This window comes from Poecilia mexicana, unplaced genomic scaffold, assembly GCF_051168715.1.
Source record: "Poecilia mexicana isolate PSO_F unplaced genomic scaffold, ASM5116871v1 scaffold_6, whole genome shotgun sequence".
In the NCBI taxonomy this organism is placed as follows: Eukaryota; Metazoa; Chordata; class Actinopteri; order Cyprinodontiformes; family Poeciliidae; genus Poecilia; species Poecilia mexicana.
In genome coordinates this window covers 21134589-21148383 of record NW_028263375.1, presented here as the reverse complement: position 1 = coordinate 21148383, position 13795 = coordinate 21134589, and the positions used below count along the sequence as shown (strand labels likewise).

Here is a 13795-nt window from a genome sequence, read left to right as displayed (position 1 = left end):
ACTGAAGATTTGCCAAAACTTCCAGTTAAGACCTTTTCTTCATAGCAGAAATGTTTATTTCTGCAACACTAGAAGGTTTTCAAACATGAGTTAAGTCCAGACTTTAACTAGGCCACTCCAGAATCAGTTTAGCCATTCAGAGGTAGATGTGCTAGTGTGCTTAGGGTAACACGAGTGTACTTGCATGGTGGCCACACATTCGCGTTGAGGATTTCCTAGAAGCGAGCAGAATTCATGGTTCCATCAATTACATCAAGTCGTCCAGGTTCTGAAGCGGCAAAGCAGCTCCGGATCATCAAACTACCACGACAATGTTTGACCTTTGGGATGATGTTTTTTTTTTCTCTGTATTAGTTATGCACAAGACGTAACTTTTGTCTTGCTAGTCCACAGAGTATTTCACCCACAGTGTCTTTTGGTAAACGTGGGAAAAACATGTAGGTTCTTTTTGATCAGCAGCGATTCTGGCGTTGGAACTCTTCCGTGGATGTCATTATGGCCAAATGCCTTTCCTATTTTTGAACGGCGTTGTTGTGAATACTCAACATACACAAGTGAGGCCTGCAGCGCTTTAGACATTGTCCTGGATTATTTTGTGACCTCTTTTATGGGTTGGCCACAACTGAGACCACTCACTACTCTCACTACTCTTCTATGTTTCTCCTCTTGTTTAATGTCTCTTGTTCCCGTTTGTCGGAGTCACAAATGATGTGAAATTGACTCTTTCCAGACAGATGGAGATCAATGTTTTTGCATTCTTTTACATCAGGCAAATGGCATGTCCTACATGTTGCATGTCCTACAAGAAGGATTTATATTACATTTTTCTGTTTAGAACCAAAATGGCACTTTTTGATGATTTTTAAACAGCCAGAATCATACAGGATTCAGAAAAGCCAGACCCGAGCAGACACGAACAGTTGCACAACCATAAACTCACACAGTACAGTACAGTACCATCCACTTTCCTCTCTTCGTTATCTCTCTCCAGATTCCTCTTTGCATTCCTTAGCTCTGCTCTCAGTGAAAAAAAAGATAAAAAAATTAATGTGTTTTTTCTCAGCCAGCCTCTCTGGCCGCCCTGTTTTTTTTTGTTTTTTTTTTAACTCCTCATCCGTCCTTGATCACCAACAGCTTAGTTTTTCAGGTCAAAAGTCATTGTGTACTTCATGTCTTTTTTTTTTGTCTCCATCTAAGAGGGAATGTTTATTAGTCAATTATTAACAGCACTTACTTTCAATAAATTAATTTATGGCCTTCTAGATTTTTTTTAGCGATACTGTTTCTGTTTGACGAAAAATCCGCAAACTCGAAAACAAAGACATATGGGTTTCTTTTTGTGAACTTTTATCGTAAGTTTAGCCAAAGTGTTAGTGTAAATCAGACAATGTGTCTAATTCCCTCCGTGGAAATCCCCTGAAACTCCCCAGGGCTCTTGTGCTATATCTCAGCTGTCGGACAAGGCCCACATCTCTCATCCCTCTTTCTGCTCTTTGTGTGTGTGTTTAGCATTTAATCTCTACTCCATCCTCTTGCCGACGAGGCCCTTTGAAGCCTGATATCTGGTCAGTGTAACTGTGGTTTTGTCCACTTTCAGTAGTCGCATTACACACTGGATCTTCATGCTCTGCTTCGAACGGATACAGAGAGCGTAAACCATATTACAATGACAAGAACCATCTTATATGAACCCATCACAGAAGTCTAGTATGTAAAGTTAATTCTGACATTTTATTTAACAATTTTTTGACCTCAAACTTTGTATTCAGAATATAGCTTTAAAGTAGCCCACTAAAGTACTCTATCTATCTATCTATCTATCTATCTATCTATCTATCTATCTATCTATCTATCTATCTATCTATCTATCTATCTATCTATCTATCTATCTATCTATCTATCTATCTATCTATCTATCTATCTATCTATCTATCTATCTATCTATCTATCTATCTAGATAGATAGATAGATAGATAGATAGATAGATAGATAGATAGATAGATAGATAGATAGATAGATAGATAGATAGATCTATTGTCCGTCTGTGGAGGTAAAAATGAAGTGAAAGGAAAACAAACATGAAGGAAAAATAAATTAAATATTGCAGTAATGCTGTATTTGTGTTGAAACTAAGGAGATGATGATCCTGTAGATGGTTTTAGTCCTGGTCCAGCTCTGCACAGTCCATCCTCCTGATCGATAACCAACCACAGAAACACACACACACACACACCCAGTATGTCTTTCTATCTTCACAAGGACTTTGCATTGACTTCCATTCATTTTTTTTATTGATTTCTATAACCTAAGCCTGACCCTTACCCTAAACCTAACCTTTACCAGTACACACCTAACCCTAAACTTAGCCTAAACTCTCAAATCACATCTTAATCCTAAACCTAACCGCTAATCCAAAAATAGCATCTCTTCTTACGCGATCCGGACTCTGGGTCCCATAACGAGCAGTTGGTCCTCATAATGTAGTATTTGTTGGAAAAATTGGTCTTTTCATTGTAGCAAAACAACATCACACACACACACACACACACACACGCACACACACACACACACACACACACACACACACACACACACAAATACATACACACTAAAAGAAACTAAAAGAGTACATACATACACACATTCATACGTACGTACACATTCATAAGTCATAAACAAATAGGTAGCAGTAGCAATAAAATAATTATCTCTGCAATATTGTACATTCAACAGTTAGTTCTTCAGTTTTGGTTTTCTTAAACCACTTTCTACAACAGAAAATGAAATCGTGGTATCCATCGCAGCTGTTGGATTTTTATTTACTTATGTATTTAAATGGCTATTTATCTATTTATGTTTGTTTGTTTTTTATTTTGCAGAATGCCTTTTCTTTACCACTTCTTCTGATTCATCATTTTCCTTTTATCCATAAGTCAACCTTGCTATCAAAGAAGGGTTATGAATGAAATAGTTTATAATTATGAGAAAGAAGAAGAAGCAGTTTGCAGCATTTTTGGGGAGGCCGGGAGGTCACTCGTGCAACTTGGCTGATGTGCTGCAGGGGTCAAAAAGGTCAGGTTGTATTCAGACTCTTTAAAAAAACACTTTCAAGCACTCAGCCTGCACAAGCAGCTGATCTTTGTGACTCCTCCAAATCCCTCTCATGTTGATTTGTTTCCTCACTCTAAGAGGAGCAGAGCAGAAACCAGGAGAGAAGATTAATTATGACCTTCTCTTCTCTTCAACTCCGCTGTGTTTGTTTTCATAAGTTACGCTCAAACCCTTTCCTGACTCTGTTGTTGATCACTCTGGCGCTTAGCTTCACTGATTTCTTTAAGGTTAACATTTCAGAAAGATTGCTCCTTAACAACAAAGTCTGATGTTTGGTGTCAGTAAATGTACACTGACCATATTCAACCACACATTCTTCCAGAGTTTCAGTTTTCATGTTACCATTAAAGTGATCTAATCAGGTTGTTTTGTTGATTTTATTGTTGTTGATTTTAACTGTATTTGAGAATTTCCTTTCTAAAATATAAATAAATGTTAATGTAAATTTTAACGACTTCTAAAAAGTAATATTTTGTGTTTTCAGGAAGAGCCACAGGTCGTTTTGGGGAACTCTGCCTCCACCTAGTGGTTGATCTGCATCATTACAACTTCATCTAGTTAAACTGAGCCTTGTTTGTTCTTCGGTGCATTTCCCGAAACCATTAGTGCTATAGTGGGAATATAGTGGGAGTTCACACAGTATGGGAGCTTTCCTGTCTATTTATGGACTCCATATTTCAATTCTGAATTAATACTGAGTGTTTCCTGCTCAAACTTTACAGTAAAATATTTGACGGGATAACATTTGTGAATTGAAAACAGTTTGAAAGATGAACATCTTTAACTCGTTTAGGTGTGACGTCTGTAAATGCGAAGAAAACATAGCAGAAAACATTTAGTTTTAGTTTAAGCTAAACTAATGTATTTGGAGCTAAAGCTAAGCTAAAAATAAATTCTGCGCTCAGTTTCGTTTTCATTTTACCTGCGGTGAGCCAGCTGATTAACCCCGCCCCCTGCTCTTCAGAAACGTGCATAAGTTTTGTTTCTCTTCTTTCTGCTAGGTTTCGTTTCAGTCAGCTGAGCAACATATTAAACATCAGCTGTTGTCCTGGTGCGGCTCACAGGCGAGATGTTTTCTTGGGGAGAAGACTGTCAGCGAGGCTTCTGCCTCAAAGGAGACCCCATCACAGAAGAAGGAGTTCATTATTTAAATGTTGGTCATAATGTCACGGATCTATCAGCAGGTCGCAGCGTGCTGGCTTTCCTTAAATGTAACGGGAATGCGTTCATTTTGCGCACTAATGAGAGCAAAGACGGAAACAGAGTAAGAGGAAAACAGAGTGAGTATCTGTGTGAGTTTTTTTTTTTTTTTTTTAGTATATAAATGCGTTTGGAGTTCACTAATGAAGTCTGTTCTTTTTGTCATTTCTGAGTTTTCGACGGCTTTTATTCACTTATCTGTGGCATTGTTTTATATTTAGTTTAGGCTTTTAACGACTTGAATTTGTCAAGGACTGATAATAGGATATACACTATAACTTCAAATATTACAACAAAAAAAAAACCTCCTGGGAGGGTGCATGATATTGAATTTGTGATTTTTCCCCCCTCCCTCTACTTCATTCAGGTTCCAAATTTACAATCAGTGGCACCAATGGGTGGGTCTAGGGAGACCATTGTCATTCCTTTAAATTTTCGACTCTGCCCTACCAACCAATCTTGTATGCATAATGTTAATAAAACATAAATTTAGGAGAGATAAAGACGAGATTTCATGAGTTGCTATACATTTATTTATCTATTACTGACCTATCTCGCAGCATGAGGCAACAACCGCCAAGCTCAAATAAGGGATCTGAAGGGGCCATTTTTATAGAGCTGACATCAGTCTGATGTCGTCATGAGTAAATTGGTACGTTAATCCAATGCATATGAATTATCTCTGTGCATTTGCAGAGTTTGTGAAGTGTAAGGAGAAGATTGAGGCAGTGAGCTGTGAAGATGACGTTGTGATGCTGCTGTCTGAGAAAGGCTCTGTTTTCTGTGTGGACACCACCCACACCCCGTACACACCCAGGTGAGAAAGCAAAGCAAGGTTACTATGCTGGCATACCAGCAGCTTCGATTCATTCTACAGGTCGTCTGATTCTTGTTAAGACTTGATTAAGATTTGTCTTCTCCTGTCTTGCAGGACATTGGACTCTTTTTCTAGCATACCAGTTGTACAGGTTGCGTGTGGGAGCCAGCATTCAGTTGCTCTGACAAAAGGTTTTCAATATTTCTACATTGTCAATGGCAAATTATATTATTAACTTCAGTCTTCTAATATTTTCTTTTTATTGGTCTTGCCTTCGTCACGTTGACATAAGCAGTTGTTACTGAGCTTTTCTTGGCTACTCATTTTTGCACCATAATCATGTTGCAATTTCAAGAGTCTTAAGATTAGTTAAGATGTTTAAGACATGACATGAGCAGTTCATGATGTAGTGATGTCGATTCAGTAGTCAATCCTGGTGATCTTCCTTCAGAGGGTCAGGTGTACACCTGGGGCCTGGACTCCAGGGGTCAGCTCGGACTGGGGAAGAGAAGTTCAGGAGCGAGATCATCACCTCAGCAAGTCCGATCCTTGTTGTCCGTCCCCGTGGTTCAGATCTCTGCAGGAGGAGACCAGAGCTTCGCCCTCTCTGTGTCCGGAGGCGTGTTCAGCTGGGGCAGAAACGACTGTGGACAGCTCGGACTGGGAGACACAAAAGGTGCTGTTGGAAATTACTTCATAGCTTTGTGACTTACAATAACATATTCAAATGTCTAACCTTGCATAATAAAGCTCATGTTCTTTTCTTTAGACATGTATACACCAGCTTGTGTTCGTAGTTTGAACCTGAAGAAAACAGGCGACATTTGCTGCGGAAAGGACCACACCGTCGTTTTGACGAAGGTTAGGCAACAAAATCAAAGCATCTAATTTCTGCTCTTCACATTTGTTCTTATTTGAAGTATTGCATTAATGCTTGAAGAGCATTTGTGTGTTTGGATTTTTCAGCATGGGGTAGTGTTCACATTCGGTTCTGGTCAATATGGGCAACTTGGACACAACTCCCTGCGAAATGAACTCCGGCCTCGACTTGTTGCTGAACTTTGGGGGGCAAAAGTTATCAAGATTGCATGCGGGAGGTAAATTACAGCTTGTTGTATCATCAACACTTTAAAGGAAAAATGTTGTCTTAAATCCACATTAAATTATTGTTTGAAAAGAGACATTAGGTGTAGTAGTTTCAATTTATTTCTCCAATGCAAAATTACTTATTCAGACTCAAATATTTTCCCACTAATCTCTACTAAGTTGCATCTGAACTACACTTTTTTTCAGCCTTTGACATGTTCCTGGTCTAAATTTGGCCGACTATTTGATGGGGTTATTTAAATAGGTTAGTTTTCTTGCACATACTATTGAGCATTGAATAAGTTGAATCATTTGGAGACTATCCTTTCATTCATACAGCTATTATACAGTAGCTCTGGTAGGAGAAAAAAAAAGTCCCAGTGCTTAAACAATAATAAAAAAAAATCACCAGCATAGTGTTTACAATGTTTATGATGTTCTTTCAATCCAGGTATCACACATTAGTTTTGACACACAGCCAAAAAGTCTACTCCTTTGGTTGTGGAACTCAAGGTCAGCTGGGCAACAGAGAAGAAAGCAATCCATCTGTGCCGCTACCTGTTCGTCTACCTCCAGGTAACTTTATCTATAGGATTAAAATAGAAATCTAAACAGTATGTTAACTTTATATAGTAATTTACTTCATTGCTGCTTTCTGATGCAGTTCATTCCAGAATTGGAACTATCTTTGCTGGAGAAAACTGTTCATTTGCAGCCTGCTCTTCTGATGAGGTACCAGGGGCAATGTTTGCCAAACAGAGAGATTAACATGCAACGGGATCAGTCACCTCACCTCACTTTTTTTTTTTTTTTTTTTCCATCTACAGGACGTTAGCATAAATTCAGACACTAGCACAGTCAGCAAAGCAACTCAGCATGGTTTAGAAGATTTGGTTGATAACTGGACGTCTAATTGTGATGCAAAGCCATGGAAAAAGATTAAGCAGTGAGTATTTACCACTAACAGACCGTTTAATAACATGACGTTAATTTCTGTTACTCTAAATGAAAACTACTGAAACTTGTATTCTTCTTCTCTTCAGGGAAATCCACAGGACATTTTCATCTGCATCCTGTTTGAACAAAAGCTTCCTTGAAGAAGGGTAAAGATGCAACTGTTGACATTTGTGTAACTTGAAAGTCGAAACATCCCCTTTTCATTTAACTCACTTATATTCTAATTCATATGGACATAACTTAATTAAAAATTGTGGTAACATTTTATTTGAAGGGGTGTCCATAAGACTGACATGACACTGTCAAAAAACATGACATAACACCTGTCATGAACATAAAGAAGTCTTTATGAATGTTTATGACAGTTGTCATAAAGTGTCATTCGGTAAATAATGACACTTTTAATGCAAAGTTGCTCTAAAAGTTGCATTGAAAGTCCATTAAAAATGCCAACTTTGCATTAAATTATCATTATTTATTGAATGACACTTCATGACAACTGTCATAAACATTCATAAAGACTCCTTTCTGTTCATGACAGATGTTATGTCATGTTTTTGACAGTGTCATGTCAGTCTTATGCACACCCCTTCAAATAAAGTGTTACCAAAATGGCATTATGTCTATTAATCTTCAATAAATGTATGTTTATTTTTCAATATATTGGATGTCTTAAAATAGACCAGTTATTCAATTATTGAAATACCGTTTATTTCAGTCTAGTAATAAATCAAAGATCATAATTGATGCTGACTCTCTTTACTTTTCTACTCAGAAAAAATAAACATTTCCAAACCTCATCAAAGTACCACGGTCTGAACCTGAAACTGGCTCGACAGCATTTTAAGAAACTGGTAAAAACAGAAGATGTCTGGATAGAGGTTTGTCTCTCTTCCTGTCCAATTTTATACATTTGCTTTTTCAGACAACTACATGATAACTTGCTTTATATACTTCCATTTGGTTTTTCCTTTAATCCACTCGTTTGTGTGTATATTTATCTGTCAGGTTGAAGCATCAGTTCTGCATTTGCTTCCTCTCCTTGATAAGAACCCAGTAGGAGTGGAGAGTCTGAGGATCTTTCTGCTCCTCAATGAGCTCCTTCATGTCGTCCAGAAGCACAGAAAGCAGCAGCAGCGCAGCAAGTTAGCTGAGATGGTCGCTACTGCTGTAACAAGTCTGTCAAGGGAAAGCCTCAAGGTTTTAGGTACTGTTACCTAGTTTAGCTGAAATTACTTTGGCAAGTGATTAAAGCTCTGTTTGGTAAATGTTAATGTTGTCATCTCTAGGTGAGTGGTGGTCCTCGCTGTCGTCATCCACCATGGAGAGATTTGTCAGCGTGTGGAGGAAAGCTCTCTGTGCGATCTTGTCCGATGTGGATGCTCCTCGCAGTGACGGTGTCAGGAACCTGCTTCAGGTTCTTCAGTATATGTACAATGTCAGTATCATAATTTAAAACAGGACTGCCATGTTTGTTTGTTAATGATAATTAAGGTCTTGTCCGTGTCCTCTTGACAGGTTAACAGCAGGATGTCTGAGTCTCAAAGGCTGCCAGAAAGTGATTTTTATGTGATGATCAACGAAATGTTTCTCCTCCGAGAACTGCAAATCTGGCGTTTAAAATCAAAACGCAGGGTAAGAAAGTTTCTATCAGATTTAACTCGGAAATTAAACACACATCTCGTTTGTAAAAACACTGAACAACTAGAAACTCAGAGATCATATTGTGCTTTTTACCTTTTTAGTATGTGCGTGATGAGCCAGTTGTTCTGTGCAACTTCCCAATGGTGATGGATCTGCAAACAAAGAAACTGGTTTTTGACATGAATACTGACCTCACCTGGGTAACTGCTGTTTTATTATAATGCATTTCACTTTGTGAATCAAGTTACTGTAGTAAATTAGCTTTTCAATAATAATTTAATTTATTGCATGCCTCTGTATATGGGTGTATGCATATACACGTCTGTATATGTTTTGTATATGTGCAGTTGAAAACCAGAAGTTTACGTACTCTCACCTTTTGAGAAACTACAATACCACAAAACCTTGCCTCTTTATTTATGTTCTGTGTTTACTGAGCTTGCAATCTGTGCCCTAAATTTGTGTACTTATATTGGATCTCTTTTTCTTAACAGCAGGAGTTCTGGTTGAGTATTTTGGACCAGATGTTGATGGAAATGTTTCTGGGCTTTGGGTGGTGTTACCCTAACCTTCCCCTCTTGCAACTGAACCTAAACCGAGCATCTGTGTTAAATGACACATTTAAACTGCTGGCTAAGGCTGATCAGAAAGACTACAAGAGAGAACTTGTGGTACAAGTCTGAAAGCTCATAAAGCATAATTGAGTTATTAACTGCTTCTGTGGAGTTTGAGAACGAATCTTATTGGTTCCCTTTCGCATTCCAGGTGTCTTTTGATGAGAACTATGAATTTGATCATGTCTACGTAAAAGACTTTTTTCATGAAGTCTTTCATGAGTTGATCTCTACTGAGTCTGAGATATTCACGTTCAATGACTCCGAAACTCTGGCGTGGTTCTCCTCTACTAAAGTAAGACTTGAGAAATAGCTGATTTTAAGCTCAGTTAATTATCTTTTTTCTAATTAATGATCTAACCCACCAATATCAGGCTTCGCAGGAGGACCAGCGTTTCCACCTGTTTGGGGTTCTGTGTGGACTGGCTTTGTACAACAAGGTGATCATTTACTTACCCTTCCCACTGGTGCTGTTCAAAAAGCTGCTTGGAGCGAGGCCATCACTGGACGATTTGAAAGAAATCAGTCCAAGTTATGGCAAGTAGGTATAATTTATAAATAATTTTAAATTAAAAAAATATTTATCATTAAAAATTATCTTTGTGTTGTTTTCTTTGAGTGGTCTGCAGTCCATCCTGGACACAGAAGAAGACCCAGAGGAGATGTATTTTACAGTGAGTATTGTATTGAAGTGAAAAGAAATGTCACAATCCATTTTAGGTCTTTGATATCTAGCAGTTTTTTTTTTAAATTATCATAAAGAAAAGTAACACCAGCATTTCCTTTTCTTTAAAGATCTCATGGGATGGACATGAGATTGATCTTGATCCTGAAAATCCTGACAAGCAAGTTACCAGCGAAAACAAGTAGGAAATAATTTCATCATTTCTGAGCTTTTTTTATGAGCCGTTCACGATTCAACTTGTTCTCATTTGTTTAGTTAAATTATAAATATATTAAGAGTTTTTCACAAAAAAGGCAATTTTGGAAAAAAATAAATAAATTTAGCTGGAAATGAAACCTTATAAATCCATACTCTGGTGTCTCCATAAAATACCTCAATGGACATGATCCTAATTCTTCTTCAAATCCATAAAACACATGTAGGTTGGGAAACCAAAGTCTAACGACCACATAAGTATTTATTTACATCTGGTTCACTCTTACACAGCTGGACTAAATCCACACCAGCTGTTCGGAATCCAGTATTTGATAATTAGACAGAAACTGTTATTAAAAATAGTAAGCAATTCAATTTCTCTTATCATAATATGTGTCTGACCCATCTTTGTGAATGACAATTTTTATCAACTCAACAGGAGAGAGTTTGTTGACGCCTTTGTGAACTACGTCTTCAACACATCAGTGGAGGTTGCGTTTTATGAGTTCAAACAAGGTTTCTTCCAAGTTTGTGACCGGGATTTGGTGAAACTTTTTACACCAAAGGAACTACAAGAAATCCTAGTTGGAAAGGATTTCTATGACTGGGAGAAGCTGAAACAGGTACTTTCTTTGTGATAGTTTGTATTCTGAGCTGTTTGAATTATTGCTGACTCCAGGTTTTGGTCTTCTTTTAAGAACACAGTTTATGAGGGCGAGTACAATGCCGACCACCCCATCATACAGATGTTTTGGGAAGTTTTTGATGAACTGACAGAGAATCAGAAGAACAGCTTTCTGTGTGAGTATGAAATTAGATTGTTTCCAACATTATTTAGAAAAACACAACCAAAATAACTAATTGTCCCGAAAAATCACTTCAGTTATGAACAGTTAGAAAAAAAAATTATACAAGAAACAAATTTTGAACTAAACATAATTTCTGATAAAAACTTAGCTTGTTTGTTGAAGCTGAATTACAGCATTACAAAGGACAGAATATTATGGCATCAACAAAGTTTAGATTGCGTTTATTGATGGCCAGATGAACAAATATGCCACTCACTATTACTTTGTGCAAAATTGTCAAAAAAAAAAAAACATCTAAAGTTAATACTTCTTTGTAGAAAGTTTCCGTAAAGGCAGATTTATTCCTGCTGTGTAGCTTATATCCACTGATAACCTCTTTTACCTCCCTCAGGGTTCGTCACTGGATTTGAACGGGTGCCGATCCTCGGCTTGGACAAGATAAAGATGAATATCAAAGTTAAACCCTTGCAGGATGACCAGTATTATCCTGCGACCCACACGTGTTTCTCGACCCTGGAACTGCCGTTGTATTCAACCAAAGGCATCATGCAAGCCAAGCTGATCGAAGCTCTTAGCAACAAAAGGATCAGTCAGTACATTTGATTCAGGATGAATCCCTGACTGGGTCTTTACTCACTGGCACAGCACTTCCCTAACGATGAAAACTGTGTGTATGTAAAGAAAAACAGGTTTTAAACTAAAACAGTTTTAATCAAAACGTGCAAAGAAGTTGTTACTGTCATGTTTTGTAACTCATTGTTACACTTTAGTTTACTGAGATGTTAAAATAATCATTAGACTGCAGGGTTTCCCCCTGTGTATTATAAGCCTGGCGGCCCGCCATGCTTTACTAGCCCCTCCGCCAGGCTAAGCCCCTGAAGCTCTTGGGGGCCTGATGGAGCTGCTGACTTAATTTGGATTAAACAGAAGTGCAAATTTGTTGTTTTTAGACTAGTTGTGGGTTTAAATAGCATTTCACTCGAGATCTTTTCCCGTAACATATAAATTACACAGTAATGCTTTTACATTTCCTGTCAACTTAACATCTTTTAATACAAAACACGGTGGACCGCCTCGACGCCCCAACCACCGGGCTTAGCAAGTTTTCTGGGGTTTCCCAAACCCTGAGACTGATGTGGAATAAGTGAGATTTTAAAAATATAATCTGAGATTCTTTCAAATAAATATGTCATGTAACCAGAGGACTGTAGCTTTTCCTTCAGTCTGATGATAATGATAAAGGGAAATTTTATTTATTTATTTTTGCTTCCTTGCTATTAAGTTAACATCGTGTTAAAAATCAACTTTGTGAACTATAAACTGAAAAGTGTGGGCAGGATGGTCTTATTAAATATGTTCTTTATTTTTTTTCCAATTACATTATCTCTGTAAATATCTGTATATTTCTTTAATAAAATCAATGAATAAATCTCAAGAGATTTAATTCTAAAATTGTGTTTGCTTGTGCACGTTTCACAAAATGACAAATTCTGTTTTGTATTTATTTACATATTTATGACAGATTCACATGATTATGAACATATTTTTGTTTCTGCATTGGTTTAAACACGTGCGTTCACACTGCAGCCTGAAGTGACCCAATTCCGATTTTTTTGCCGGGTCCGTTCACACTGCCAGTAAATGCGACCTGTATGCGTTCTGCAGTCTGAACGGGCAAACGACCTGAAAGTGTCCCGCATGCGCAGTAGAGGGCGCCATAGCGTCAGCGTTCTAAGTGTTCTGCCAACTGCCATAAAAAGAAGAAGTGCTCAGTGTTTGCGGAAGTAAACATGGAGGCTAACGGTGGAGCTTAGCTTATATATTTGAAGTTGTTGTCCGGCCGGAGCAGCATATTAACAACTTAATCCTCATATAATTCGTCATGGTTGTTGTTTTTCTTCCCACTTGCGCATATCAGGACGCAAAATAGTGAGATTTGTTGAGAATCAGTGACGTTCAGTTCGGATGAATGCGACCTGAACGTTAGGTCGCATTTGAATCGGATACATATCGGATATGGGTCACATTCAAAATAGAATCCAACCTGTGCTGTTCACACTGCCATGAAAAGATCGGATACAGGTCGCATTATGTCAAAAAAATCGGAATTGAGTCACTTCAGGCTGCAGTGTGAACGCACCCTTATTGGAAGGAGGTTTGTTCCGTTTATTTCTTCTTCTTGACGTTCAGTTGATCTGTTTGCTGTTTACTGTTGAGACTGGTGCCACAGTCATTGGATGCAAGTTGTGGTTGTAGTCATGTGTCATGAATGGGTGGATGTTGGTTGTCACTTCTGATAACGCTTCTTGGTCACAAGTGTGTTTCTATAGTTTTGAATGTCTGTTTTGCTCTCAATTTGGTTGGGATTTAGTGTTGAAGCTATCTTTGTATTTGGCTGTTGGTCTTGAGATTTGGGCAGTTGGAAATAGACTGATTCCAGGTGCTCTTCTGCATCATTCAAATTTAAACAGTGCTTTAGATCGCATTTGAATCGGATACGTATCGGATATGGGTCACATTCGAAAAAGAATCCGACCTGTGCTGTTCACAAAAGATCGGATACAGGTCGCATTATGTCAAAAAAAAAAATCGGAATTGGGTCACTTCAGGCTGCAGTGTGAACGCACCCTTATTAATGCTTATTGTGATTTAAAATAGCTTGTAATTGTATTAGAAT

At 37.9% G+C, this 13795-nt stretch overlaps 1 protein-coding gene across 1 annotated transcript; it reads left to right on the top strand.

The window, feature by feature from the left end:
- The first annotated feature begins 3846 nt into the window (after positions 1–3846).
- Positions 3847–12553, top strand: LOC106931261 (putative E3 ubiquitin-protein ligase HERC4). Its single transcript, XM_088006394.1, has 23 exons — positions 3847–4391; positions 5008–5128; positions 5243–5319; positions 5580–5804; positions 5898–5989; positions 6095–6225; positions 6666–6790; positions 6879–6946; positions 7042–7160; positions 7258–7317; positions 7947–8052; positions 8180–8378; positions 8461–8609; positions 8690–8806; positions 8917–9015; positions 9310–9486; positions 9581–9724; positions 9804–9970; positions 10049–10103; positions 10225–10295; positions 10749–10932; positions 11008–11110; positions 11510–12553. Exons 1-23 carry the CDS (start codon positions 4181–4183, stop codon positions 11719–11721), a joined length of 3012 nt encoding a protein of 1003 aa, XP_087862520.1. The 5' UTR covers positions 3847–4180; the 3' UTR covers positions 11722–12553.
- The last annotated feature ends 1242 nt before the right edge of the window (positions 12554–13795 follow it).